Below are 19403 nucleotides of genomic sequence, written 5' to 3'. Positions count from 1 at the left end.
TGTGCTAGTACAAGGAAGAGTATTAGTTTAAATATTTTAACTTGTGGCATGTAGTTGTTTGTTCACAGCGGCTCTAGTAGTCCTTCAACTCTAGCTTTCTCTTGGTGTACACCATGCACAGTATTCTGGGGAGGATCTGTTGGAATTTGAGGTTGAGTAATGGAGCAGTAAGCATGTGCTGAATGCTGTCGTTTCCTTTCCCTCCTGATGATCAGATGGTGAGGAGACCTCCTCTGGAACAACCGCCACTGTGTGCCTTCTCAGGAGCAGCACTGAACTGTATGTGGCCCACGTAGGCGACAGCCGTGCCCTGCTGTGCCGCAGTGGTGAGTCACGCCGCCTTACCACTGACCACACTGCTGGCCTCAAGCTGGAAGAGGTGGGTGTGCTAGTGCAAGTTGCTCAGCATCTGAGAACTGCAGTGAGACTTTGGCTTTGCTAACTTTTTTATATGTAGCCACAGAACTAAGGCTTCATGACACATAAATTTAAAAGGAAAACCACCTGACCTCCTTCATGTTTGTGTTTTGCACTCATGGTTCGTGCAGAGAAGGTGCTCAAAGTAAAGTACAGAATGTCTCAATCATGCTGTGTTGCTAAATTATCTTTTTAATAATGGCTGAAGTGGTGATTTTTTTTTTCATAATAGCTTTAATTTCTGCAGCTGAGGGTAGGCTATCCTTTTCTGGATTGAAATTCACTTTGCTGCCAGTAAGCAGCCTCACCAAAAGGCCTGCCAGCTCCCAGTCGTGCGGAGTGGCTCGGGAAGGTTTGAAGAGCACTCTTGGCGTGTATGTGGTGACAGTGGTGTGCAACTGGAATAGCAGGTGTGACTGGTGCAATCTGTGCGTGCACTTTGTCACGTTTGTGACGAGAAAACATCGCATTTTTGCAAAAATCTTTACTCTTTCATGTCATTTCCTGCTGTAAACTTGCATGATGAGCACTTTAATTAAAAAGCTTGAGAAAATGCTCAATTTGTTAAGAAAAATAAATGTTAATGAGGTTGTTTCAAAGTAGGAAAAAAACTAGCAAAAAGGCAAATCTCTAACTGTATGCCATGAACATCATTCGTTTCTTCAATATGTAGTCAGACACTTTGTTAAATCATATATACCAGCAGTGTGATACTTAGTCCAACAATGATAGTTATCCAGTACTGTTGCACTGCTGATTGCAAAGAGGATTTGAACATTGAAAGCTTGGTGTGTTTGCATAAGCGGTTATTTAGTACATTAATAATTGCACAAGGATCAGCTAGCCAAGTAGCTGTTGATACAGTACTTCCTTGCTTACTGCATTGGGTGTGATGCATGTCCTGATAACTTCAAAGGAGGCTTGTTCTGCTTGTTTGTGATGACCCACCAGTATGTCTTGTTGCCCGTGTGTAGGCTACGTTCAGTTTTCTTTCTTGGCTTGCTGGTTAGTGGTGGCATCGACAATAATTTCAGTGTTCACAGGCCTTCCAGCAGTTAAAATGCTAAAATGTTGTCAGCATGCAGAAAATTATTCAGCCTAATTCCATTCAAGAGAGCACTGCACTCATAAAATCATGGGAACTGCCGGGAGTCTTGGAATTTGCAGGAATGGGTCTGAAACGAGAGTTGCCTTGAGCAAACAAGCATATTTTTAAGTTCATACCTGTTATTGTAACTTGTTAAAATTAACATTTGAATTGCTGGAGATGCATCAGATTGCTTTAATATGAAGGTTGCAGTGAGTGCGAAATGTCCCAAGATGCACAAGTGGCACAGTTTCTGGAAATGTAGCTTTATTCTGAACATTTTCACTATGACACTATGATGAAAGCCTGCAAAATTGATGAGGAGAACACAGTTCATGCACTGCTTGTGCATTTGTACATATATCCTGGATACTGTCAAATTTCTGTACAGAAGGTGCATTGTACAGAAATGTGGTCGATATAATGAAGTGCCAAAATCTGCAAAATTGTCCACAGAACCATTTCAGGCTGGGCATACGAAATTAATGCTTAAAATTGTTTTTGAGGTGGACTCCTCAGAGTTTTACGGTAGCTTTGGTACAGCTGTGTTCAGTGTGCATTTGCAAGGATTAGTGCATTAAAGTGCTTAGGGAGTCCCCACAGGGGGCGTCTGCAGCAGCAGACGTTGGTGAGTGGCGACACCGCGGGTTCCTGAGCATCCGCAGGGACATCCCCGCAGGGGGATGATGGTGAACAGTGTATCACCACGGACCCGAGCACCCACGCTTCGCCATGCGCAGCATTGCCGTGTCCAAGGAAAAGGGGATCCTGGTGGTTGAGCCAATGCCGAGCGTTTGGACCTTTAAGGCCCCTCGGCGGAGGCAACACACCACTTTGGCCCCAGCTTCCTGTAGATGGCACCTCCGGCCTGACGCGACCGAGGAAAATCGGCAGTCGCCTTTTCCTGTCCTCCCCTTCATCTTTCGCTTTCCTGTCTTCTTTCTCACAACTCTCCTATCGTCTATTCACTTCTGGGTTTTTCCTTTTTTTTCTGGCGGCAAGGGTTAACCTTGTGTGGCGAACTACCTTGGGTTTCGTCATATTTGTTTATAGATGAGGTGTACAGCTGGCGTGGGCAGGACTTGCTTTCAAGTTCCTGCCTCGCCCCCTTGTTGGACTCCGTGGTGGGTGGCTGGCACCATGACCGAAAAACTGAATTTTTTTATGGCTGCCCCCCTTTCCAAACCTGATCGTTCTCTTAAAAGAGGGCGGAACGATTCCAAACCTGATCGCTCTCTTAAAAGAGGGCGGAACGATGAAGATTTTTTTTTTGGAAGAGAAAGATAACATTTCCCAAATTTCATGTTGTCCATAGCGAAACAGAGGATAAAAAAGCAAGACTCATATCCTCATTCCAAGTCTCAAAATGCTTGACGGATGCCGTGGGCATTGGCTATAAGCGTCAAAAATGGCTAGCGGCGATTTACTTCTCGAACTGCGCGACAACGTACAACACACAAAACTTGCAACCATTGTATCCATCGGGACATCCCTGTCTCTGTCATTCTATCTCTGAATGCTGTGCGAGGTGTCATCTCTGAAATTGATTTTGTCCACCTCTCTCAGAAAGAAATGCTTGAAGGGCTTACTGACCAAGATGTAATAGATGCACACCGGATCAGGATATGGAAGGATAACAAGGAAATAGACACCAAACACATGATCCTGACCTTCAACACCAGCACATTGCCCAAAACCATTGAAGTGGGATACCTGAAAATCAGTGTACGACTATATATACCCAACCCTCGCAAATGCTTCAATTGCCAGAGGTTCGCCATGACTCACAGAGTTGCTGCGGTTGCAAAACTTGTGCGAAATGCCCTTCGAAGGATCACTGTTCTGATGAATGTGACTGTGAAGGAGACCATGCCGCATACTCCAGGGCGTGTCTGTCCTGGGAGAAAGAAAAAGAATAATCACGCTGAAAACAACTGAAAACATTTCTTTCAAAGAAGCAAGAAGGAGATGCCCTGAAACAAACAGATTCTCTTTCGCTGCAAAAACAAACTTCCCTGATGTGGTGCATGGGCGTGGCACACCACACCAGGCTTCGGTACCTGCCCAGGCCACATGCAGTGAGCCTGTGGCGGAGCCATCTGCGCCCCCGGGTGGAGTAGCTAACACTACTCCGCCAACCCCAAAGAAGGCCTCGCAGACCCCAGGGTCAGTTGGCCTCAAGACCTCTTCTCATAGGTCAAGGTCTAACTCTAAAGTCAACATGCCTTCAGCACGGTCGTTCAGCGTCTCTGCAAAGGCGATGGACACGATCCAAGGCAGCCCCGTGCCGTTCAAGTCGGACGGACGGCGAAACTTCTTGGATCGCTCAAAAAATTTGAGGCCCTGAATCACGGGGCCAAATACAAGTTAATCTAGTTTTATCTTCAGAAACAACATTAAGATGGCTTTCATAATACACTGGAACTGCAAAGGACTCGTAGATAATCATAATGACATAAAGGACATTTTAAACACAATTTCTCCTGTTGCTTTATGTGTGCAGGAAACCAATTTAGGTCCTCAGCACACAAAAGTGCTTAAGAAATATGCTGTATTCTGCCGTGACCGACACAGGCCGAGCAGACTCTCGAGAGGTGTGGCCATCATTGTGCAACCTGGAGTAGCAGCTCGAGAGCTCGAACTGAAAACTAAATTTGAAACTGTAGCAGCCAACGTGGTTGCTTACAAAACCATTACACTTTGTTGCATATATCTTGAACCACACCTCGGAGTAACACAACATGAATTAGAGAACCTTTTAAAACAGCTACCGGAGCCATACTTGGTAGTTGGAGGTTTTAATGCACACTCTTGTTTTTGGTGCAGTGAGAAAACTGATAGCAGAGGTCAGGTCATAGAGGATTTTATACTATCCAACAATATTGGTTTATTGAACACCGATAAAGCTAATTATTGCTCTCCTAGTTGAGGAAAAATGAGTGTTTTATATTTGTCTTTTAGCTCTCCATTGGTTTTTAGAGATTTTAAACGGGATGTTTTAGACAACCCCTATGGAAGCAAAAATCTCTTTGCTGAAAACTGCCTGTAATGCCCACCATCAGTCACCCCGACAAAACCACGGCGTTGGAAGCTCAATTTAGCAGACTGGAAACTTTTTAGAACAGAAGCCACGTTAGAAAATCTTAATGTCACTGAAATAAACGAAAAGTTCACAAATTGTATTCTTGCTGCCGCACACTTGGCTATCCCTTAATCTTCAGGAATAGTATGACGCAACCATAAAGTGTGGTGGACACCAGAATGCAAAGAAGCAAAAAAAACAACAAAATAAAGCTTGGGGTATATTTTGCAGCTACCCCACGCAGGAAAACCTTATAAACCTTAAAAAAGCAAGAGCTAAAGCGCGGTACGTTCGTTGCAATGCCAAAAAAACATGCTGACAGAGTTTCATTTCCTCAATAAACAGCCAAGTCTCATCGTAAAAAAACGTGGGAGGCAGTACACAAACTAGATGGTCGCTACTCTTCGTTCACTGTTGCTCTTCTGAAAGCCCCTGGTGTACAGACAAATATAGAAGACCAAGCAGATATATTAGATGAACATTTTTCCACTGTATCTAGTTCCTCTCACTATACAGAGTCATTTTTGAAATATAAAAACACAGCCGAAAAACAAAGGCTGCTGGTAACAGGCAGTGCTCACAAAGTATATAATAGCCCATTTACACTACAAGAAATTAACAGTGTACTTTCTTCCTGTAAATAGACTGCACCAGGATTAGATGATATTCATTACGAAATGCTCGCCAATCTGTCCGAACCCACTGTATAATCGCTTCTGAAATTTTTTAATAAATTATGGGTATCAGGAGAGATACCGGAGACTTGGAAAAAAGCCGTTATTGTACCATTGTTGAAGCCGGGAAAGGTACCTACCTCCCCTCGCAATCGCAGGCCTATAGCCCTAACAAGCGTACTTGCCAAATCCTTTGAAAGCATCCTTAACATTAGATTAACGTTTCTATTACAGTCCCGTGATCTTCTTGACATCCATCAGTGTGGGTTTAAAAAGGCATGCTCTACAACCGACCATCTAGTCTGCCTAGAGAGCACAGTCCGAGAAGCATTTATACACAGGCAACACTGCCTTGAGGTCTTATTCAATTTAGAGAAAGCCTATGACACCACATGGAGGTTTGGCATGCTGCAGGACCTTGGATACCTTGGCATCTGCGGTAGGATGCTGAAATGCTTGAGTGACTTTTTGTCCAACCGTTCATTTCAAGTACCCCTGGGTGCCACTCTTTCTAAGAACTTCATTCAAGAGAACGGCGTGCCTCAGGGTTGCATTTTAAGCACCACACTTTTTATAGTAAAAATGAATTCCTTAGCAAAAATAATCCCAAAGTCCATCATGTATTCAGTCTATGTCGATGATCTCCAGATTGCTTGCACTTCCTCTAGCGTTACATTGTGTGAGAGGCAAATACAGCTGACAGTAAATAATCCAACAACATGGGCAGATAGAAATGGTTTCAAGTTTTCTACGTAAAAGTCAGCTGTTCTGTTCTCGCTTAGGAGAGCACTACACACTGATCCCTCCCTGTATCTAAATAAGTCACACTACCAGTTAAATATGAGCACAAATTTCTAGGAATACTTTTGACAAAAAGCTCACGTTCCTACCACACATAAACACTCTCAAAAAGGAAGCTTCTCGATCTTTCTATATACTAAAAGCACTCACAAAAACACTGGGGTTCCGATAGGACTTGTCTTTTACAAATTCATCGTTCTGTAGTACGCTCTACATTAGATTATGGATGCATAGTTCATGGATCAGCGAGGAAATCTTGTCTTAGACAGCTGGATCCGGTACATAGTTTATGTTTGAGTCTTTCCACCGGCGCATACAGGATGTCATCATAAGCAGTCTTTATGTGGAAACCAACGAACCATCACTTGCCGACAGAAGAACCATGCTCACATGCTCGTATGTTTTTAAAATCCGTTCGCTGCCCAAACACCTATGTTACCCATAGTCACAAAGTGCCCATCTAGAACACTGTTTAACAACAAACCGCTAGCTATATGGCCACTCATCCTGCATTTTGAAGAGATGTGCCAAAACTTTGGCGTACTAGATACATTACCTGCCATTTGCTCGAAGACGAGATAAACTGCCTCCATGGTACAATTTTCTTGCAATTTGTGACTTCACTCTCGCACAGCTCCGCAAAAAACAAACTCCATAACAACATATTGTCACGCATGAATGCGGGAGATCACTGATCACAAGAGACAGCGGTGGGCTTTGACGAACGTCTTGACCACAGCTCTAGATCTTCTTCTTCTACTTTACCTCAGCTCCAGATCGCTTCTTCTTCTTTTGAGACGGCGCGTACTAGCGGAATGCACCGTGTCACCGTGTCACCGTGTACACCGAAATGTCTAGAAGTCGGTTCGTCGTGTGAAGCTTGAAGGATTTCGTCACGTAGGCTCGTCGGTATGACAATAAGGTATTGCTGATTGTTTGCGGTGAGAGAGAGAGAGAGAAAGAAAAACTTTATTGAGATCTCTTAAGAGATTGGCGGTTCGGTCTTCGTCTTCATCACTGTCGACGCTTGACCTCTTTCAGGAAGGTTGGGCCCCTATTCCAGGGCTCCACTGAGCCTAGCTGCTTCACTTGCATGCTGCACTAGTGCCCTTTGGGCAGTGAGCGCGCAGCTGGTGAGCCTTCTCTCCCATTGCTCCGCACTCGGGGTTTTGTGTTGGTGGAATGCGTAGTTGCATTCGCACTCCCAGGTGATATGGTATAGCGTGGGGGTTGCCCCGCACCATGGGCATGTGTCCCTGAATTGTGTAGGATACATTTTGTGTAGGATGTGTAAGTTAAAGAAAGTTCCCGTTTGCAGCCTCCGCCAACTAGCTGCTTCTTGCTGTGTTAGAGACTTATGCGGAGGAGAGTATCTAATCCTCCTTCCTCTGTGAAAATTCAATATCTCCGAATATCCGATCTGAACGGTATAGTGGTGACCCAGGGTTTGTGGCTGCTCAGCTCGGTACGTGATCTCGTGAGTTAAGCTATCCGCCTTTTCGTTACCCTCTATTCCTGTATGTGCTGGAATCCAGATTATCCTGTGGGTTGTGTTGTGTTTGAGATGCCCTACTTTACGGAGGATATTTAGGGTGGCTCTGCAGATTCTACCTTTCGTGTAGTTTCTGCATGCTTCTTTTGAGTCCGTAAGGATGTATAGTGACTTGTTTCTCCGGTAGCCTTCAGCCGCCGCCAGCGCCACGGCGTTCTCCTCCGCCTCAGCTACCGTATAGCTTCCGGTGTTTGCGCAGGTAATCAGCTTGCCTGTGTTGTCTACCACTACGGCTGTTGCTCTAATGCATGTTGAATTCCTGTTCCACGGGTATAATGTTGCGTCCGTGTACACCGTGTTTTCGAGCTTGGCTACGAAATTTTTCTTCACGAGGACACCATGGCGAAAGCAGAGTGACGCTACCGAGCGCTTGAAAGCCTTCGGGACAGTCGGACGGGTACCGTTAAGAAACTCCATGAGGCGCCGAAGTTCCGGGTCGGCATATTGTTTTTCAGCGAGGCTCGTTGCACTGATCGCATTTGAGATGATGTCGTCGTCGTATGACCGTTCTCCGTTGGGGATTCGACCGGGGCACGCGAGAGGCAATCGGCGTCCGAGTGCTTCGGCCGGACTTGTACGCCACTGTCATGTCGTATTATTGGAGGCGCAGACTCCACTTGACAAAGCGAGCTGACGGATCTTTGAGGGTCGCGAGCCAACACAAGGCATGATGGTCCGTAACTACAGTAAAACGTTTTCTATAAAGGTAGGGTTGAAATTTCGACGTCGCCCACACTATCGCTAGACACTCTTTCTCAGTTGCTGAGTAGTTGGCTTCTGCGTGAGACAAAGAGCGGCTCGCATAAGCGATGACTCGTTCTCGACTGCTGTGGATTTGAACCAGAACGGCACCCAGGCTGACGTTGCTTGCGTCAGTATGAAGCTCCGTATCCGCGTTTTCGTAGAAGTGAGCCAGAACTGGAGGTGCTTGCAGGTGGCCTTGAAGAGTTTCAAATGCTTGGGCTTGAGGGGCGTCCCACGTGAAAGGTGTGTCTGTCCTCGTCAAACGCGTCAGGGGCTCGGCGATTGGAGTGAAATCTTTCACAAAGCGACGGTAGTAGGCACATAATCCTAGAAAGCGGCAGACTGCCTTTTGGTCCTGCAGTGGAGTGAAATTGGCAATAGCTTTGGTTTTGTCTGGGTCCTGCCGAACTCCCTCGTAACTGACGACGTGACCAAAAAACTTTAGCTCAGTGTAAGCAAAGTGACATTTTTTAACGTTAGCCCAGAAGACTTTATGACTTGTAGCACAACTTCGAGGCGCCGAAGCTGCTCCTCGAACGTTGGTGCGAACACAACGACGTCATCAAGGTAGACGAGGCATGTCGGCCACTTCAGGTCTGCCAGAACTGTGTCCATCAGCCGTTAGAACGTTGTGGGTTCAGAGCACAAACCAAATGGCATTGCCTTAAACTCATAGAGCCCGTCCAGAGTAATAAATGCAGTTTTTTTTCAGTCCCATTCATCTACCTCGATTTGCCAATATCCTGATTTGAGGTCCATGGATGAGAAATATTTTGCATAGCAGAGGTGATCGAGAGTATCACCACACCGCTCACGGCTGCGGTGTGGCGCCAGGCGGTTTCGTTGCGGAGGAGAATTGATGCGGCGGGGCGTGTTATTGGGCTGGTGATCGTCGGTGCGTTGTAAAAGCGGTCGGTCATGTCTGTGCAGTGGTGGAGGATCTTGGACGTGTCGCCAGTGAGCAACCTTCCCCCCAAAGGTTGCCGCTTCTAGATTTCCCGACGTGGACTAGGAGACCTTCCGCGCGAAATGTCGGCGGAAGAACATAGTGGAGACGAGAAACGACATGGAGACGGCGACCGAGCATAGTAGTGTGGTGCTTCGGGTGTTGCGCCCATGTAATCGCTTATTTCTTGAGGCCATTCACCACGTTGCGGTCGGGGCGCATCGGCACTATATCCCTGCAGACCCATACATCGGTAACAACAGTTGCGGTAGACGTGACCGGGCGCGCCGCAGTGATAGCACAGAGGGCTCTGATCGGCAGTACGCCAGACGTCGCTCTTCGGAGGGGGGACCTGAAAAGGGTGAGGGGGGACCTGAAAAGGGTGAGGAAGGAGTGGTTGGCGGCGAGTGTGGACTGGTGTATCGGGGCGACTTGGAGGCGGTGGTGGACACCGAATGGTTGCGGCGTATGTCATCATCTGGAGTGTTGTGTTCGGTTGAAGAGGGTCTGGCGGTGTGAGCGCCTGTTGGGCCTCTTCACGAATAATGTCCGAAATGGAAGAAACCTGTGGCGACTGCGGACCTGGAAAGAGCTTTTAAAACTCTTCGCGTACGACGGTCCGGATGGTCTCCCGAAGGACGTCGTGGCTAGAAGCATCGACACTGCTGGCAGCCATCAGCGACGGAGGACGCTCATACTGTCTGGATCACATGTCGAGCATGTTCTCTATCGTAGCGGCTTCGGAAACAAATTCGGCGACTGTTCTGGGCGGGCTTCGAATTAACCCAGTGAAGATCTGCTCCTTGATGCCCCTCATAAGAAAACGCAGCTTCTTCTCTTCGGACATGTTGGGATCAGCCCGGCGGAAGAGCTTTGCCATGTCCTCGGAGTAAACGAGGGCGCTCTCGTTTGGTAATTGGACGCGTGTCTGGGGAAGCAGCTCGGAACGTTCTTTCCGGAGGACGGTGGTAAAAGCCTGCAAAAACCGAGTCTTGAAGGAACCCCACGTTGTTCTTGTGGCCTCTCGGTTCTCAAACCAAGTACGAGCTGCACCCTCCAGCGAAAAAAACACGTGCTGCAGCTTCGAGTTGTCAGCCCACCTGTTGTATTGGGCTACGCGCTCAAACTTCTTGAGCCAGTCCTCCGGGTCCTCGCCTGGAAAACTTGAAAGGTGGGTGGCTCGCGTGGCTGTTGCAGCACGACGGACGGCGAAGGGATGGCATCCGGCATGCTCACGGTGGTTTGTGTGGACACTGATGGTCGCGCTGAATCCAAGGTCAGTTTTCTCACGGTCGGACGAGACTGCAGAGGCCCGAACTCTGGTTGCAGTCCTTGCAGCCGCTGGCTACCTCAATGGGTGGACATAACTTTGACTTTCAAGGATTCAGGCGGGCTGGAGTCCCGGCTTCCTGGAGGGGTCCTGGGCATGGGGTGCGCTAGCCAGCACCTCCACCAAGATTTCACACGTGAATGCGGGAGATCACTGATCACAAGAGACAGTGGCGAGCTTTGACGAACGTCTTGACCACAGCTCCAGATCTTCTTCTTCTTTACGTCAGCTCCAGATCGCTTCTTCTTCTTCTTCTTGTGAGGCGGCACATACTAGCAGAATGCACCGTGTCAATATAATACAAGAATTCCTTGCCCTCGAAGAAAAATACAGGAGTTTTACAGAATTTTATACTGATGGATCAAAAACAGATCGTTACCTAGGAAGCGCAGTGGTGTGAGGGAATTCGGAGGAAATAGTAGACTACCACAGTGTTCATCCGTCTTCACTGCGGAATGCTACGCAGTATGTGTGGCCATAGAAAAAATATGAAGCGAGAACCTCAAAAATGCTGTTATTTACACAGACTCTTTAAGTGTACAGAGTCGATCGCACTTGTCTAGAGCGCTCGGACGGTGTGCTGCGGAGCAAATGAAGTGAAATATTTTCACAACTGCTTTGCTAGCGTTAAGGTGCTGATGCCTGTGCGGTTCACTTGCCTATTCGGCTGCTCTCCAGCGTAAGCATTATCAGTGAAAGTCAATATCTGCTTTAGAATGTCGCCTTATTTCCCGCGGGCAGCATCTCTCGAGCGCTCTAGACAAGTGTGATCGACTCTGTACTTACAGCTCTCCATTCTAAAAATGCAAGCACCCCTATGTTTGGTTACATCATACACAACATAGTAACTGCCACAACTCAAGGACAAAATATAAAACTGTGCGGGGTCCCGAGTCATGTGGGAAAAAAAGGCAATGAGAGAGCAGATTTGTGCACCGCTCAAGCTCATGGCAAGGAAATAAAGAAGATAAATATACCCTTTAAGGACTGCATAAAATTAGTACAACAGAAGTTAAGCAAAAAATGGCAGACAGCTTGGAACAATGAAGTAAACAACAAACTGCACCTGGTAAAGCCAGTCCTAGGTGAATGGAAGTCATGTTTGCACCAAGAGCGTTTCATTAAGGTTATTTTATGTCATCTCCGTGCCACACACATATCACACGCAATTTTCTTTTGACAAAAGAAGACAAACTGGTTTGTGAAAAATGTGGAGATGACCTAACCATTAATCACATTTTTATACTTTTTTAATACATTTTTTTACATTTTTATACATTTTGATTTTTATAGCTGCTGGGCTATACGCCCCGGCAAAGGGTGCAGGGTGGCTCTCAAGCTGCAACAACGCAGCTTTTTGCCTTGCGTCCTCTCTCCTTTGTTGCTGATGTAACCTTGAGAGAGTTAATAATATATATATATATATATATATATATATATATATATATATATATATATATATATATATATATATATATATATATATATAAGAACAAACAAGTGAAATGAGGGGCTCGTTTGACAAACATATTAAGGAAACCAACAGTCACCGAAACACAAGGTGCATAGGGGAATTTTTCCTATTTATTTTTAATTTCTAGTGCCAATCAATTGCCTTTAAAGAAAATTATTTATAAAGCAGCAGAAAAAACAACCATGCCGCTGGTGGGATCCGAACCCACGACCTCCGAATATCGTGTCCGGTGCTCTTACCAACTGAGCTACGGCGACGGCTGTCCAATCTGCTGCTTTCGTGGGTATTTATGTTTTGCGTGTAAGCGAACCTTGAGAGTGTTCACCAGCGCCACGCTCGTCCATAGCGGTGGACGTACCACGTCCTGTAATACCGCAAGTGTGACGTAGAACGTCATCTAATGGCGAGAGCAAAAACTGTGCGAGAGCCCTCTTGTGCTAATTATAGCATATATATATATATATATATATATATATATATATATATATATATATATATATACACACACACACACACACACACACACACACTTATGCAAAAAACTTGATAAACTTAGGAAAAAATATTTTACTCAGTTTTATAATGAACACATCTCTTTACACCCAGTGTTGCTTTTGAGTGAAGATGCAATTGTTGAGACACAACTTGTGTTTTTAGCTTTTTAAGAGAAGCAGGTTTTCTCAGCACTCTAAATCTTTACCCACTTATTCACTTCATTTTTTGATAGACCTCAGCCACCTTCCCATTCATGAGAGGAAGGCTGAGGTTTTGCTCTACTGGTTAAGAGGCTCAACATCTTTGCCCAGCCAAGGATGCCTGCTGAGACTACCCGACCTTCTTTAAAGCTCTTATATTAACCATTCATAAAATTTCTTTCTTCCTTTATAATTAGGTAACGCAAAACAATGTTTTACACCGTCTACACCATCAATAATTAATATTTCTAAACACGTCTGCAGAAAACAGCCTCTCTTACCTTGAGTTTAGCGCATGATGGCCTGAGCTGCCTATGTGCCATGAAACACAACACATAAAGTGCTTAGAATGTGCTAATTTGCTTACATATTAAGTTCTTACGAAAGGAATGAGTCAGTGCATTACAATTGAGACCTTGAAACTAGCGTTAAGTCACGAAGTGGAGATATGAGATCTTGGCAGAGACTGTTTAATTAAGCATCCCGAGGGATGGAAATTTTTCTGCGCATTTTCAGCATGCTCCATAAAATCTGAAAAGTTAACATTTTCTCACTTTTTGATATTAATTTGCACCTGAAGGGGGGATAAGGACATTTTACACAAGGTAAGCAAGATTAAAGGGCTGGTGCTGAAAGCTTGATAAAAGAGTTTCTGTTCCAAATTTGAAGTGTTTTTACTAGTTTTGGGCCATCAGTGTGCTTGGAATAGTCTGATGCTACCAGTAAACAAATTTCAGAATGTACAAATTCTGATGTGGCTCTCAAATCATTGATTTCTCTGTGCTGACTTTCTTCATTAGGAGAGGATTAAAATGTCTGGTGGCAAGCTCATCTCAGACAGTCATGGACGTCATCTTGTGAATGGACGTCTGGCCATGACAAGAAGCTTGGGGGACCTGGACCTCAAGCCATATGGTGTCGTCGCTCTGCCAGACGTCAGATCTATGGAGGTGAGAAGCCGGTCCCACATCTGTTGTGCTTCCTTGTCAGCGGGGAGTATGTGGGAAAAGAGGTCTGTAGTGACTCCTGGAAACAACTCCTCTGAGCATTTTTACATAATATTGTTGTCACAGTAATGTAATACATGTGCTTGGTGTGTAGCTAAGGCCACTAACTTTCTGCAGCGGAAAATTTTAAATTCCGCGAATGAAGAATAAAGAATCTGCAGAATTCCTTTGGAAAAATCAAATAGTCCTACAGAATGCACTTCTCGTTATATGCGTAACCAAGGTATGAATCTATAGCATGATTTTTTTTTAAGAGCTCTTCAAGGTAACTAAAGTGACCTTTGCCACCAGGCTTCAGAACCACTAGGAGAAGCCAGCTTTTTAATGACCTTGGGGTAAAATGTGCGGTGTGCAAGTGTAAAGGAGAAGGTGGCTGTGGATGTGGAAAAAAGGGTGGTGTGGGTTATTGAGAAAGAAAGGGCACTGAAAGAGTTGAGCGGAGTAGGGGAGGGTGAACCAAGGCAAACGGGAGCAGAACTGGGCAGCTCAAAACGGGGTAGCAGTGGAACAGTGGTGACAATGGCAGCTGCTGCATGGGAGGCTACGTGCATTAACGTATTGCAACGGATATATTTGGTGAAGACGAGGTGAACGAAGTGTCTCGGAGGTGCGTGTGCTCTGGGCTTGGGTGCTCTGTGCGGGCCCTGTGCTCTTGGCCTGTGTGCTGTGCCCGGGCCGTCCTTGCGTCGTCCCCACCTTGGACCACGTAACATCTTTGGTGGGATGCGGGGAGAAGCTTGGCTTTGCTTGATTGTGGTGGACGCATCCGAAGCGTGGAGTCTTAAATAATGTCACCACATCCGCTGCTTCCTTATTTTAGAGTGCTGTCTGCATATTTTGGAGGCCCTCAGCTATGGTTAGCCTAAAGAGCTTGAGATTACATTATAAGCACAGTAATGTTTCACCTGAGCTCACAAACTCCCCACTCACATTATATTCATACATATGAGGTAAAAGTCATTTTTTCATCATACTGTCGCTCCTTACTTATCTCTGAAGAGCAGTAGCATAAAGAAAGAGAATGTGGCTGCTACTGTGCAATTCAGCAAAAAATGTTTAAATCGATTGTTTTCCGTGGAATCAATTTTCCATGGAATCATGGAAAACTAGGAGCCTTACCTCCATATTCACAGATAGACCTTATACTTATCTTTTCCCTTCCGTCACTTAACAGCGCCATGATGTGTGTAAGAAACCAATGTTGTATGTAAACGAGGCCCGTTCTAGCACTTTATCACCTTGGAATGGAAAGATTTTTAAGGTAGCTCCAGATCTACCTTCAGTGCTTACTTACCATATACAACATGGTGGACTGCGACGGCAGATGATGTGTTGATTTTGAGACCAGCAATGAGGCATGATGCACACCTGGATGGACCTCCAAGGCGACGAAATCGTTGCCTTGAGTGTTCAGGGCTCCGAAAACTACTGTACTGCATAGTGACATGGTGCCAGACAGTGAGCGGGTACCAGAGCAGCGTGCCACATTTTGACTTAAGAGCTTAAAAGCCATGTTGTGTTTGCACATCTGCACCGAGTGACGTACAGAGTGAGCGTTTGGAGGAGATCCGGCAATCCTGTGTACACTACAGCCACGGTGCTACGAGTACACCGAGCTACGACAGTGGCTGCCTTAGCCGCACTAATGGGTTTGAAGAGTGAGCAGTGTTGTTTCCGTGCCCCCACATTGTCAAAGTAGTGCATACGGAGGTTGCTTTATTCAGTAGCACATCTAGCTTTCAACTGCTCCTGCTTCGGGCTGCAAGGGGTGATTTAGTGAGTGCCGATGAGTGAACCCTGCTTTTTGATTGTCTTCCGATTGCTGGGATGTTGTTTTCTCTAGTATGTACATTTATAACCAATGCAGTGGTGATTGACATAGTGGTGTATGAACGGGAGTTTTTATCAGTGTTCATGTAAGTGAAAAGTTTACGAAGCAGGCGTTAAATAAAAGAAATGCACGTTTGAAAAATGTTACCAATGCGGCATGCGAGTGGAGTTTGTTTGATATCGATCTAAGGGGCTTACGTTATAGCTAGGCTTGTGTGAATAGTGCTTTTATGGTTCAAAGCGAATAGTAATTCTTCTCGAATAATTTCGAAGTGAATACTTCGAATAGTAGCAAGTAAAGAAAAAAAAAAACGGCAGAGGGCTAAGGTCTAGGATTTATTCAAGGAAAGTAAACAACTTGATTATTTGCAAAAATATACAAATTTTCGTGCAAGAACACTGGCTGTTCCACATACTGTGGTTTGAGGTGCTCCCTTCTGCAGCTTACAACGGTTCCTACAGTCGAAAAAAGCCTTTCGCTTCTTGTCTGGGTGGCAGGTATCAAAAGATACCTACGGGCAGCTGCAGCCAGGGTTGAGTAAAGTGGCTGCCCCTGCTTTTCCACCACACAAGGGGGTCTTTGGACCGGTAAAGAAGGGAGGCCTTCAAGCACCCAGCAACCTCATCCGAGATTGTACGGCTTGACTGATGATGTGCACGCAAACCGAAGTGTGTAAAAGCACTCCACACAGAGTCCCTGATGGGTCTGCAGAGCAGGTGCGGTTCTCACTTATTGCTGTACCATGTTGATCAACTGGCACAGTCTCTTCTGCTGCCGTTCTGAGTATAGTGAACGCCCATTGCTTTGTGGGTCGTTCAGCATAACAAACATCTTTGTATCTAGGATTGACCAACATTGGCAATGCAGGAAGGCATGACATCTTGATATCAGGGAACCTCGTCTTGAGGCTACGCAAAAGGCTTGAGGCAAGTAATGCTGCCTTACCACCTTCGGAAACATGTTCAGCTAGAACCACCTCGGTACATAGCAACAGGGGAATGACTTGTGACAGTGTGGGATATCTGTCCCCAGACAGTTCAGTTGTGGTATGGTCAACAAGGCTTCAAGACTTGTACTGCTGCATTCATAAGCTTCCACTCACTTACATTCAAGTTTGGAACTGCATCATATTCTGAAAGTTCTACAGTGATGACCGTGCGGAGCTTGATGAGCCTGGCCATCATGGCATGCTCACTGTTCCATCACGTCGGGACATCTTGTATAACCTTGTGAGGGTCCAGCTGCATGTTTCTCTGAATTTCCTGAAGCCGTCCTCGGGCCTTGGCACTCTGTTTTTATCTAGCCACAATCGCTCTGGCCTTAGCACAGAGCTGAAAAAATCCTGACACTTCTATTTTGGCATCACTGACACACAACTGAAGGGTGTGTCCGAAGCACTGCACACCACCCCAGGACGACCACGCTACTGCAAAAGTAAAGTTCCTTCCATTATCTGTAATGACGAAGATCGGCACAGTATCGTGGGCTGGAAGTTCCCACTCCTCGATGACACCTGCAATAAATAGCTCCAGGTTTTCTGCGGTGTGAGAGTCTGTCATCTCTGTGCAAGCCAATGCATGCACGTGTTGCACGAAGTCACTGTCCGTGACGTGACAAGTTGCACAAACGTAGCTGTCATCTTCCCGCAATGTCCAACCATCAGTTGTGATTGAAAGCGACTCCACTCCGCTTGCAAAAATGTCCCCGAGCTTCTTTTTCTCCTTCTCTTTGCTTGATGCGTAGAGGTCTGGAATAATGGCTCTTGAGAACGTTGTCCAAGACGGCACGGCATAATCCAGCATAGCGAACTTCGTCGTGTCCAGGAAAGCCAGTTCTTCGACAACGTTGTAGGGGTGCATACCACGAGCTACGAAGCGAACTATCATTTTTGTCATCTGTTGGGCTTTTGGGGCCGACGCCTTCATTTTCAGCTTGAAACTGTCAGCTGTGGAGGGCTGTTGACTACTTGCCTTGCTTGCCCTTATAGTGAACTAGAATACTGTCCTAGTGGCCTGGAGTAGCATGCCAAGCCGACAACCTGGCAGACCTCTCCTATTCCATTAAAGTTCTCCTCCTCCTGTCCTAGTGGCGCGAACGGGAGTGCGCAGGCGTGCTCTTGGGTGTAGAAGCCACCAGATGGCACCACTGCAACTTTTTCTAGCAGCGCCGTAGCTGCTGCTTCAAGAGTTTGTGCATGTTTCTCCTCATCGTCGTAATGGCGGGGTGCATAATACGCCCCTAGTTAGAAACCTGCATGCCATTGGCTTCAGGTACTTCGACGTAACCTCTTGGGCGCCTTTTTTTTTCCCACCGAGCTTCTTCGAGCATATTGGCGATGATAAAAAATCGCGTCATTCAATGTCGTCTGTTACCGACAAAGGGCAATGCGAAATGCTCATAGTTTTGCTGGTGGATATAATTTGTTTAGGTGCATCTCTTACTGAGCTGATTTTTTTAAACCCAGTATTTCATCTCTGAAGGCACTGTATGATCTGCTTGTACGGAAATAACTTTTGCACTTTTCCTGAAGCGGTTCAGCAGCCTCAGAAATGCATTTTATTCACAAAATTTTACCCACGGTTAAAAATATTTTCATCTCAATTTTAGGCAAGGCTTGCAGCATAAGTGCAAATATTTGTAAAAGAAAAATTATAGCAAACCTTGGCTTCCTGGCAGGCACATGCATTCGTCAAGTAACCGAAATTATGTTAAATGGAATTTCACCCAGACAGGTGCTTTGCAGGTCTAAACGCACCAGTTTTCTGGTACTTGGAATCTTTTCCCTTCCGGTTGTCTGAAAATGGAAGGTGGTTTTGTTATGTAAAAAGCAGTGATAGGCACTACAGCAGTGAGCTCGGCTGCCACATTTTCACAGTGGCCAGGACAGCCAGATCTAAGCTCTCTTTCTGTCTTGACCACCTGTACAATATCAAGGATACTGTCTGCATGTAGCTGTATAGGAGGCTAAAGCATGTCGTGTAAGTATTTTCCAGGTCAGCTACAATTTGTAGAGGGGGCCCTGCAGAGGGATACAGAAGGTCAACTTTGTCGTTCATGCGAGTGAACTCGGCTGGATTGAGTTCGCTGCCGCTTCTTTGGTCATTAGAAGCAAATTCAGGCAGCTTTCATGGCCTGTCTTCGAGATGCCATTTTTTTTTTTTTTTGCTACATAACCGTGCAGCTAACAATACGAAACAGCGCTAACAATACGAGGGCGCATAGATGAGACGTACACATGAGCGCTCATGTGTACGTATTGTCTCTGCGCCCTCGAATTGTTAGCGCTGTTTTAAGAATGATCCACCACCAACACACCCAAGCAGAATTCTACATTAGAATGTTAGCCACCTGTCACTTTATGCTACAGTGCAAGTGGAATGGTATGGTGGTATTTTCAGAATCAAGCACTGCCTCTGCTGCATCTATATGTTGCCTGCGTCTAGAATTTTATCAAGCTCCTGCATGCCACTGGGGCAACTTTGCTGGCCAGCATCTGCATACAAAATGGCAATGAGGATGTCAAGCTCGAGGCTTCCCGTAGAAACTTAGGGGGAAAGGTTGTTAAATGCAAGTCAGCTTTCAGTATAATTACGAACACCTGCTCAGGCGCTGGATATGGGTAGTGCACCCAGAACAAAGACTGGCACACAATTCTGATAAGATGCCCGGCTGGATCCTGGCTCACTCTACTTGTCATCAGGTAACTGAAATCTACACGTTCTATTAGGTACTTCAACACTGACAACACGCTAGACAGTGTCAC

General features: G+C 45.8%; 1 protein-coding gene across 1 annotated transcript in view; it reads left to right on the top strand.

Moving 5' to 3' along the window:
• LOC144114714 (protein phosphatase Mn(2+)-dependent 1K-like) overlaps positions 1-19403 on the top strand; it is a 59505-nt gene that overhangs the window by 19395 nt on the left and 20707 nt on the right. Inside the window, exons 3-4 of the mRNA XM_077648615.1 lie at positions 216-379; positions 13603-13752. Of these exons, the coding sequence (XP_077504741.1) occupies positions 216-379; positions 13603-13752 (314 nt within the window). The remainder of the gene's footprint in view (positions 1-215; positions 380-13602; positions 13753-19403) is intronic.

This window comes from Amblyomma americanum, chromosome 1 (genome assembly GCF_052857255.1).
Source record: "Amblyomma americanum isolate KBUSLIRL-KWMA chromosome 1, ASM5285725v1, whole genome shotgun sequence".
Taxonomy (NCBI): Eukaryota; Metazoa; Arthropoda; class Arachnida; order Ixodida; family Ixodidae; genus Amblyomma; species Amblyomma americanum.
Note: the sequence above shows the minus strand (reverse complement) of the source record. Positions and strands in the feature narration are given on the sequence as shown.